This window comes from Acanthisitta chloris, unplaced genomic scaffold (assembly GCF_000695815.1).
Source record: "Acanthisitta chloris isolate BGI_N310 unplaced genomic scaffold, ASM69581v1 scaffold25039, whole genome shotgun sequence".
Lineage (NCBI taxonomy): Eukaryota > Metazoa > Chordata > Aves > Passeriformes > Acanthisittidae > Acanthisitta > Acanthisitta chloris.
In genome coordinates this window covers 7,308-18,290 of record NW_008690202.1, presented here as the reverse complement: position 1 = coordinate 18,290, position 10,983 = coordinate 7,308, and the positions used below count along the sequence as shown (strand labels likewise).

At 43.3% G+C, this 10,983-nt stretch overlaps 1 protein-coding gene across 1 annotated transcript in view; it reads left to right on the top strand.

Moving 5' to 3' along the window:
* Positions 1-7,354, top strand: part of IREB2 (iron-responsive element binding protein 2) — a gene marked incomplete at its 5' end in the record, with an annotated part of 21,033 nt that extends 13,679 nt beyond the window's left edge. The window contains 11 exons of the mRNA XM_009081737.1: positions 577-736; positions 1,329-1,464; positions 2,196-2,280; positions 3,005-3,161; positions 3,436-3,560; positions 3,850-3,954; positions 4,386-4,528; positions 5,400-5,547; positions 5,633-5,755; positions 6,623-6,808; positions 6,943-7,354. Of these exons, the coding sequence (XP_009079985.1) occupies positions 577-736; positions 1,329-1,464; positions 2,196-2,280; positions 3,005-3,161; positions 3,436-3,560; positions 3,850-3,954; positions 4,386-4,528; positions 5,400-5,547; positions 5,633-5,755; positions 6,623-6,808; positions 6,943-7,053 (1,479 nt within the window). The remainder of the gene's footprint in view (positions 1-576; positions 737-1,328; positions 1,465-2,195; positions 2,281-3,004; positions 3,162-3,435; positions 3,561-3,849; positions 3,955-4,385; positions 4,529-5,399; positions 5,548-5,632; positions 5,756-6,622; positions 6,809-6,942) is intronic.
* Positions 7,355-10,983: the final 3,629 nt, after the last annotated feature.

Sequence of the window (10,983 nt, the reverse complement as noted above, 5' to 3'; positions counted from 1 at the left end):
GGAATGTTTTTACTCTGCATGTATTTTTTCTGGTTAGGAACATGCATGGGGATTTAAGGGTGCAGCTAATACAGCAATGTACCTTCATTTTTAGTGTTTATCACTGAAACTGAAGGCTGGTAGTAGTATTGGAAACATAGACTGAGATGCTCTCTAAAAACTCATTCTGTTGATTTGGCATTTCTGTCTTGTGATGAGGCCTATGACACAGAATGATCATTTGTGCAGGAGAGGGAAATCCTAGCTGGTCGTGGAAGACAAAGGTTGAGGTTGGAAGGGACATCTGGAGGATGTCAGTGCTGCAGAGCACTCAGCTGAAGTGTGAAGTGTTCATTGACCTAGTCTGGTTTAGTTACCATCCTCTTGCAATTAAAATCACAGCTGCAGATGTGAAGGAAGGATGAGAGCAGTGTGGATACAGAGGGGCATGAACTAAGGGCTGCTTTTAAAACCTCTTTAGAGCTTCCTAAAGGCACAGCTGAGTATTGTTCTAAAATGAGGGGTCGCTTGGCCTTGCTGTAATGTCATGCTTTCTGCACTGTAACAACTGCTAACCTGGTTTTTTTTGTCATCCAGAGTGGTGTTAAAGGGTTTCAGATTGCAGCTGAGAAGCAGAATGACACTGTGCCTGTTGAGTATGAAGGAAATGAATACAAGCTGTCCCATGGCTGTGTTGTCATTGCTGCAGTCATCAGCTGCACAAACAACTGCAACCCATCTGTCATGCTTGCTGCAGGTATGTTGTGACCTGTGACATGACCTGAAAGGTGCTCCCATTCAGGAGCAGTCCTGACCTTCACCTCTCTAGGTTCTCTGTCATGACTGGACCTAAAGGTTTGAAACTGGTAGGATTCCAGCAGGGAGGCAGTTTTAGGGCTCTTGTCAGGAGGCTGCAGCAGTGACACAGCTGATGCAGGAGGAGGTGGCTCCAGGGTGATGAACTGTAGTTAGCCAAAACTCCATATTGCTGAACAACTATTCTTTCTCTAGTTCAGGGCTATGGTTTAGCTGCAACAGCTCATGTGCCATTCTTGCTTTCTTCTAAGGTCCTCTGTGGCCCCAAACGGAGTGGGTTTGCACTGTCAGCTAGAACAGGGGAAAGATTTTTCTTATAGAAAAGAAGGGTGTCTGCATTATAGGAATAGGAACAAAAACCTGCATGGGATTGTTGGGAGTTGAGAAACTTTATTCAGGCCTGTAGGTGTTTTAATAATTTAATAAACTGAAAGTTGTCTAATCCTCTGAGGTGTCTGATGCTTTATGTAACTAAAGTACTAAGGGAGAGACAAAACATAAGCTGTCTCCTTTTTCTCCTGTTTGTTTGGTAGGACTCCTGGCCAAAAAGGCTGTTGAGGCTGGCCTGGTGGTGAAGCCCTACATCAGGACAAGCTTGTCACCAGGCAGTGGCATGGTCACACATTACCTCAGTTCCAGTGGAGTATTGCCATACCTCAGCAAGCTTGGGTAAGGCCTGGCTCTGTTTGGCATGTGGGGTTTGTACAGGCTGATCAGTAGGATTGCTGCTCACTTTGGGTTGGCTGATCCTTGGCTTAGTAGGTTGTCATTTTATTTACTTGCTGACTTAAAATTGGTTTGCTCCATTGTGTTCCCACTTCACTGTCTGAGCTCATTTTTTTTCAGTAGCAAATTGTCTAATTGTGTCTTGCAGGGCAGGATGCATTTGATGTGTTTTAGAAGTGGAAGCTGGATGCAAATTTGTCAGAACAGTCTGTCTTAGTCTTTTCTTGACTAAGAAGGGTTGTTCAGCATTTTTTTGGTTGCCCTGTAGCAGTAACAACTAGATTCTGTTAATAATTCATAGAATCATAAAATCATAGAATTTAGGGGTTGGAATGGATTGTACAGATCATGTAGTCCCAGCTCCCTACCCTGGGACACCTCACCTCCTCACTAGATCAGGTTACTGAAGGCCTCCATCCAGCCTGGCCTTGAACACTACCAGGGTGAGGGCAGCCACCACGGGGCAACCTGTGCCAGTGTCTCACCATAATTCTGTGCCAGTGCCCAGCTGTGGCTTCCACCAGTGAGATGTGGTGTCTGCTGTTCACTTCCTAAAAAGTCTTCATTGTCAAAGGGAAAGAAAATTCTCAGGGATTGCTAATAAAAGAAAAGGTGGTTTTGCTAACAAATTCCTTGTGATCATGTAATTGACTTGTTTGGTTTTTCCCACGTAGGTTTGAGGTTGTTGGCTATGGGTGTTCCACCTGTGTTGGGAACACTGCCCCTCTGCCAGAAGCCATCAGGAATGCAATAAAGCAGGTAAAGCTCTGATTGGCTCATTGGGCACAGAAATGTGTTTCTCACGCATTTAAGCAATCAAGAAATACAGAAATCGATGGAAATACATTTCATTTATAGAATCATAGTATCTTAGGGCGTTGGAATGGAGCTTAAAGTCATCTAGTCCTAACCCCCTGCCCTGGGCAGGGACACCTCCCACCAGAGCAGGTTGCTCAAGGCTGATCCAACCTGGCTGTGAACACTGCCAGGGTTGGGGCATTGGTTCACTGTTGGTTTGGACTTTGAATGATGGGTTTGCACATTTGCATGTCAGTGGGAGACCATGGAAAGTAAATGTAATAAACAGTGTTTGTGGCAGACAGCTGCAAATTACGAGATAAACACTCATGATCTCATCTTATGGAGGATGCAATATGTGGATTTTGTGTCAGAGGTGAGGAGGAGGGTTTGAAAGAGCTGTGGGGTCAAGTCATCTTAAACAGCAGTGTCTGAAGAGCTGCAGTGCTTTTGTCTTCTGAAGCAGAAGGAAAATACCAGAAATAAAAGGCAGGAGAGGAGTTGACTGAAGTGACCAGAGAACACATCATCAGAGGGTCAGGAGTGAAAAGGGTAGCGGGAGAGAGCAAAATGCCTTTAAATGGTAGTGACATGCTAAAAGCACATCTGACAGTCAACAAAAAATAGCAAAAGCTGTTGAAGTGCCACAAATGGCTGGAACAGTGTATGTGGGTGTGCCTTTCAGGGTGATATCATTGCCTGTGGAGTGTTGTCTGGCACCAAGAACTTCGAAGGTCGCCTGTGTGACTGTGTCCGTGCCAACTACTTGGCGTCTCCTCCGCTGGTCGTGGCCTACGCCATTGCCGGCACCGTTCGGATAGACTTTGAAACTGAGCCTCTGGGTGAGTGTTCTCTCACAGCCTCTGTGTCTGCAGCTCATGCATATGGAAGAGCTTTCTGCATGTGGATTTTTGGCACCCAGAGCCAGGATGTTTGGAGAGAAAGTGCAGCTATATTTGGTGCTGCTCGTGTGAAGCATCCGCTTAACTGATAAACTCTTGGCATATCTGGTACCATCTCTGAAAGCCTCAGTGTATACGTTTTATATTCTAGTAGAAATCTGAAGCCTAATATTTTATTCTTCACAACTACTGGTGTGTTTCAAATCTTCCTCAGGCACTGGTTTTAATGGCAAAAGCATTTACTTACGAGATATTTGGCCCACCCGAAAAGAACTTCACACGGTGGAGGAAGAGTGTGTGATATCATCCATGTTCAAGGAGTTGAAAGAAAAGATGGAGGTAAGAATGGGATTATGTTCTACAGAACTTAAAGGTAGCTTTATAACACCTTCCAGCTGAATGTGATGGGTTTGTCAGTTACTTCCATTACTGGAACAGAGGGCTTAACTGGGATGGACACTTGGATTACAAAGTGATTCTTAAGTAACATCCAGTGTAGTAACTTGTAATATGTAATAGAAAATTATTTACTAAATAGTGGAAAATCACCAGTAGGTCTTGGGTTTCTGAATGTAAAAAGATCATAAATTAAATTTCTCTGTTCTTTTGTATTTCCTTTTTTTTATAGAAAGGAAACAAACGATGGAATTTATTGGAGGCACCAGAGTCAACTTTATTTCCCTGGGATCTAAAATCTACTTATATCAGATGTCCTTCCTTTTTTGATAAACTTGTAAGTACGTTGGGTCTATCCACCACAGAATCAGTTGGCTTGGAAGGGACCACAGTGGTTCATCTGGTCCCACCTCCCTGCTCAGGCAGGACCATCCCAGAGCACATGGCTCAGGATTGTGTCCAGATGGTTCTTGAACACTTCCAGGGAGGGAGAATCCATGACTTGCAGATTTTCTGCATTGCATTTAAGTAAAGTATTAGCTATTCCAGTAAAGCTTCAATGTTCCAGCAATGAATTTGGTTACCACTAATATTTCTCAGTCTTTTAAGTACTGTTTGTATCTCTGCAGGGAGTGGAGCCTGTACATCAAGGTGCCTTCATATACTGCAGATATGTCTCTCTGCATTTTGTCTCCAAGGATCTTGGAAAAAATGCTTCTTACATTTTTTTTTTTGCCCATCTATTTTGCTTTCTCCCTTCCCTTTTAGGCCAAAGAACCAGTTTCACCACAGCCAGTTGAACACGCCCATGTCCTGCTCTACCTGGGGGACTCTGTGACCACAGATCACATCTCTCCTGCTGGGAGCATTGCAAGGAGCAGTGCTGCTGCCAAGTATCTGACCAGCAAAGGGTAAGCCCTTGGCAGGTTCAACTGCTTCACATGCCAAGTAATTGATTAGCACTGTTGCTTCCCTTCATAAATGCCTGTCTGCATAAAGGGGAGATTACATGTGGGGAAACAAAATAGAACCAGTCCCGAGTTCATAAGTCATCACCTTCCTGCAGTCCCAGTCATCACCTTCCTGCAGCCTGTCTAAGGTTACAGCAAACACTCTGAAAGAACTCCCTCCCAGCTCTTGCCACAGTAACACCTGCTGCCAAGTGGCTGCCAAAGCAGAACTCATGTACTGATTTACACATCAGGTGACTGATCTGTTAACATGAGGCACTGGCCTCAAACAGATGCACAGAACAGATCAGAAGCCCTAGAAATGTAGTTGGAAAAATGGAAGCCCAGTCTTACAAATTAATGTGGTGTGGACTCTTCTTTCTGACCATTGCCTTCAGTGTGAATGACTTGTGTTACAAGAAGATTGAATGGGCCTTTAACCCCAGGGTGGTGGTTTGATTTGTGAGCAAAGCTCTCATTTTAGTACAAGGCTTGTTAATAAATGTGCTGGTAACAGTAAGAGGATAGTAAGCTTGGCTGTTTCCTAGAACAGTCTCCCATAGTTCTTCTGTAAGCAGCACACTGCTTGGAGCACTTCATTTTGAACTCAGCTGCAATGTTAAATCTAATTTCTATTTCTTCATGAATAATCTGATTTGCACCTGTGGCTCATGATTTATAAGCATTACATTTGGTGGAGCACTAGTTCTTTACATCTCGCACTGAAGACTTAGACATGCTGCAATAATGACAAAAAAAAATCATAATACCCTTTTAAACCAGGTAATCTGTAAAGGAACTGATCACCTTTCCAATCTGCTTTTGATTCCAGGCTCACACCTCGTGAATTCAACTCCTATGGGGCTCGAAGGGGTAACGATGCAGTGATGACAAGAGGTACCTTTGCAAACATCAAGCTTCTGAACAAGTTCATAGGCAAACCAGCTCCTAAAACTATTCACTTCCCATCAGGACAAACGGTAGGAATGGATTTACATGCACAGCTGCTGAGCTGGGGTTGTGGGTTTAGAACTCACTCACACTGTGCCACTTTGTCCTCCACAGCTAGATGTGTTCGAGGCAGCAGAGCTGTACCAGAAGGAAGGCATTACTGTCATTATTCTAGCAGGAAAGAAGTATGGACTGGGTAGCTCAAGAGACTGGGCTGCAAAAGGGCCTTTTTTACTGGTACTGTTGATTCGTTTGGGTTTGGGGAGTGGTTTTGCTTTTCTGGAAAGACCTAAAAACACATTGTGTAACTTCTTTGTTAGGATCTTGATGGGAGAGAATCAGTAGTCAGGATAAATCTGAATTTCCAAATTGTTTAACTTACCATCTTGGACAGCAGCCTTGGAGATAATTATTGGACATTCAGGAGCATATAATTCTTTGATGGGAACTGGAGTGTCAGGACAAGGAGTAATGGGGAGAAATTGAAAGAGTGAAGTTTAGATTAGATATTAGGAAGAAGTTTTTCCTTGTGAGGGTGGTGAGATGCTGGCCCAGGTTGCCCAGGGAGGCTGTGGCTGCCCCAACCCTGGCAGTGTTCACAGCCAGGTTGGATCAGACTTTGAGCAACCTGTTCTGGTGGGAGTTGTTCCTGCCCAGGGCAGGGGGTTGGGACTGGAAGATCTCTAAGGTCGATTCCAACCCCTTAACAATCTATGATACTCATGATTTATCTAGTCTGGTCTCCACCCCCTCTGTCTGGGGTGTATTTAGCTATTGGAGACTCATTTCCACTAATGCTCAGAGTATATTCCAAGTCAGCCATTGACTGATGTGGAGTAATAGGAGTAGCCATGTCTACTCTGGGATTTTGTGCCTGCTAACTCCAGCTGGTCACTGTCCCAGACCCCATTCCATGCTGTGTGGAGCTGCTCTGGCTCGCTTGCTTCCATCTGGCTGTACAGCTGGATGGTGTTACCTATGTTCTTAGAGGGCTCTCATGCAGAGCTCTCTGCTCACTCTTGAGTTTGAATGGGAAGATGTGGGACATAATGTGTATTTGAAGGTTCCTCGTGTTTCACTCTGCTGTGCTTGTCTTTTTTGCAGGGTGTTAAAGCTGTCCTAGCTGAAAGCTATGAGAAGGTTCATAGGAGTCAGTTGATTGGAATTGGCATTGCTCCACTTCAGTTTCATCCTGGGGAAAATCCAAGCACTTTGGGTCTCACTGGCAGAGAGCAATTTTCTATACTGTTCCCTCCAGAGCTGTCACCCAGAATGACTTTGGATGTTAAGGTATCTTTGCAGACAAGAGGGTTGAATTCAGTTGTGTTCAACAAAAGTTGGGGTTAGAGCGTTAACAGGATGAGCAAGGGGAAGTGAAAGCAAAGCTTTTAATTGGTGTCTCTTTCTTGCTTTTGTTTTTGAAGACAAGCACTGGGAAAGCATTCAGCGTGATTGCCTTGTTTGAGAACAGCATGGAGATAACTTTGTACAAGTCTGGTGGAAGTCTAAACTTTGTGGCTCGAAGATTCTTATAGTAGCTACTGACTCTCTGGGTACTTTGCATAACTGGTAACTCTGAAAATGCCTTGTGTGAACCCAGGAATCTGTACTGTGGAACTGCAAACAGTCCTAGTGTGCTCAAAGTTACTTCGTCCATGGATGTAAAAGATTGTGAATCATTGTAACTGCAACGAGATCCTTCCTGATTTTAAATAATATTCTAATGGTGCTATTAAACATTGCTAAAATCAACATGTGTATTGTGGCAGAGAGCTGTAAGTATGGAGGGGATGTTTTATCAGACCATTTTGTAAATAAACTATGCGAAATCTGAAACTGATTGTGCTGAAGATTATTATGGCAGAAGATGTTCTGCAGTTGTTTCCACTCAGTTTTTGCACCTGTAAATGTGTGTATTGCTGTTTGTTGGTTCAAGGATAGCAGATGGAATCTTAAAGGCCAAACAGAGTTTGTTTTTTTCATCCAGAGCTTAAAACAGATATTGAGGTTTCAATCTCTTGTTGTTTAGGTTATGGACTTTCCAAAAAACAGGCCAGGTGAAGCCCATGGTGTCCTGGATCACAGATGATGACATCCTTAGTTTTAGGATATTTCATCTGGATTCAGATTTAAAACTGCTTAAGCTATGAAATACTATGTGCTTAGAAACATGGGAAACATTTGTGCATTTCAAAAGAAAGCTCAGAGTTGTTTCGTTCATGCAGGTTAAGTCATGTTTGATCACAGAATCAGCAAGGTTGGAAGAGATCTTTAGGATTAGCAAGTCCAACCATCAACCCAGCACTTAGCACTGTAACCCCTGAACCATGTCCTTCCATTGGAGTTTGTCCTGTCTCCTTCAAGGGACACAGTTTGTCACTTGTGGCATCAGTTTTTACTCTGCTGGCTGCAACATCACCAGACAAAGTATCTCCCTGTAGTATTTTAACCTTGAAAAATCTTTTGACACGTTAATTTAGGACTGTTGAAATTCCTCTGCTTTAAATACAAACTATGTCTAATAAGCTATACTTGTCAGATGGTCAAGAGCCAGGTAGCCACACTGCCTTTTAATGCTTTCTCATGTGCTGTCAGTTCACAGCTCTTCCCAACAGTGTCACATTCCCCTGTTGAGGAGCCTGGAATACTCAACAAACCTGTCTCATGCCACTGCAGTAGCTGTAGATGTACCTGTCAGCACATGGTAAACCCCTGTTCTGTAGTTCATGTGAGCAGAAGATGCAGAGTTCCAGCAGGAGTGTTCCCACTTCACTGGGCAGTGGTGGCCTCTGCTCTGTGTGAGTGAGTCTGCAGCTCCTTTGTGATGTTCTTTGTGTGCTCCTGTTGCTCTGTGTGAGTGAGTCTGCAGCTCCATGATGTTCTTTGTGTGCTCCTGAGTCTTGAAAAGCTTCATAGCACCACTTAGGGCTTGTGTAGAGATTAATTTCTGCTGGGGAACAAAACTGCAATAAGTTGCCTATAAATTGTCAAGATTTTGCTTTCAGATTTTTTGTGTTCTTGATAAACATTGTCTTAAATATCAAGACATTCAAAAGGACTGTATTGGCTTTACTTTCATGTGCTTTCAGTTTCTAACCAGACACTAAGCTAACTGAGTTGGGAACTAACAGATGCACTGCTCAAATCTTTCAATAGTATGTTTGACATTCCTTAGAAAGCCCAAACCTCTCAAAGAATTCTATCATCACAATGTACTCATTTTTGACAGTTCAAAGGCCAAACTAGTTTGACTTCACTGACATAACTTTGATACACCTTTTCCTGTTTTCTTAGACAAAGTTCACTTAAGTTTGAAGTTGTGTATAACCTGCTTTTATATTTCACTGGTTTGATGTGGTTTTCTTTTAGGCAAGATAAAAACCATTCTGGTCACTCCTACTGCTGCTGAGGGGATAAGTCCATGTGGTTTGGAATACCATGTTCAGCTGAATGCTGAATGAGTTCCTGTTCTGTGGTACAAGAGTTACTGAGCAGATCTTACTGTACAACAGTGTCTAATACTATTCTTTTTCCCAGCTCAAAAGTAAATTCTTGATTTAGTTAACGAAGATGTGCATTACTGGGGAGAAAATAGGAACTTAGTGCTGGCACATACCTGTGCCTGATGCAGGTGATCAAACCACAACTCCAAGCCTATTTACAACTTGTGTAACTGCTCCTTCTTGCAGGGAGCACAGTTCCTGCCCCCTCTCCATGCTTCAGGAGAAAGGGATCCAAATCATGGCAAGGCAAACTGCTGTGGCCAAGTGCAATTTCAAGGCTGTGACTTACCTGCAAGTTGTCACCAGGAAAGCAAGGAAGCTCTTTGGAGAGACATGCTGGGTTTCATTCCCATCGCAGCTGCTTTAATTCTGCTGCATCCCTCTGTCCTAAAGGCCCTGAGCAGAAGTTCTGACCGCTCAGCTGTTGCTGCTGCAGCAGGGCCAGCTCTGAGTGTGACGTCCTGGGTGGTGCAGGCTGACACCTCCCCCAGCACTGCTCACATCCTCCTCTGCCCCCGCGGGGGGGAACTTGCCTCATTAGCTATGGGAATGTGCCCATTCCCTCTCCCCTGTCCAGCTCACCGGCCGAGCAGGGAGGGAAGATGTAATTTTGGACACACTGCCAGGATCCCGTGAGCTCTGGGAGGGCAGGAGTGACAGGGCTGCTGCAGTGAGGATTGCTGTGCTCGCACTCCAAACATGCAGACTCTAGTATCTCGAAAATAGGAGGACATGTACCTCTTTGAGAAGTGACTCGGTGTGTTAGATGTATTTAACCTAGATCTCTCTCTCCATTTTGAGTTGGGGGAAGAATCTGTTACAATTTTTCTAAGTGTTTTCTCTCCTTGCTTCCCTCTTTCTCCCCATCCCCAAAGACAAAGCTTTGGGCTACTGTAGATGTTTATACATTTTACACTTAAGTATAAGGACATAAAACTACGTATATTAATCATATTTAAGCAACTGCAAATCAATGTCTGCTGTTTGAAGCCAACAGAACAGTGTGAGTTTTCAGTTAAGTATTGTATAGATATATCTTCAGTTAAATTGATGAAAATTGTGCATAAAATGTTACCAATGCTGTAAATTATTTTTAATAAAGAAAATTGTATCACAGTTCTTGTATGTTACCATCTATTTTGGACAGAGTACACCTGAAATGGTGCTGTCAGTATGTGTGAAGGGGTGAGGTGGGTAAGAAAAAGGGATAACAGTCTATGTAATTATGCATGTCTCAGTTTCTTGTTAGAGGTGATCAGATGTGCTTGCAAGGCATGTTTAGCTGGTGTAGGAAAATGTTCTGTGTTAGCTGAGCTCCAGACACTACTTTGGATGTTAATATCAAGTGCTTTTTGACTAACATTTTTTTCTTTTCCTTCAGGAAAATGTATAGTTTAGCATCTAGATGAAATCCCATAGTAAAACAAGCTGTTAGCCAAGGTCACAGCTATGACAAGTCCCTCAGAAGTGCTTTGGGCTATGAGACACTGACCCACTGCAAGACTCCCTTTCAGCAGAGGCATCAGACTTGAATTCAACATGCAGGTGCTAAATTATTCAAGTCTGGTCTTTCTACAGGTAATGAGAGAGGCTGAAGTACAACCTTCACCCAGTACCACATTGTGCTTTCCCCAGAGCACCACGCAGGCAGCAGGAGCACAGAAGTTTATAGGTCTTAAATTTTGGCACTACTGTGTGGAAATAAGAGGTAGAGATCTGCAGAGTGTGTTGTAATTTTGTTTGTAGAGAGAAAGTATATTGTGGTGTTCTGTATTGAGTTTGTTCCAGGGAGCTAAAGCTTTAGTTGGCCTCAGAAATCAAGAGAGGGAATCCTAAATAATTTTCAGAGCTCTTTTCTTGAAAAAACCTGAATTGTGAGATTTTTGATGAGAACCTTTTCCTTCAGCTTCCTAATTCTATCACAGCAATTATTACATCGCAGCAAACTATTGTAGATCACTT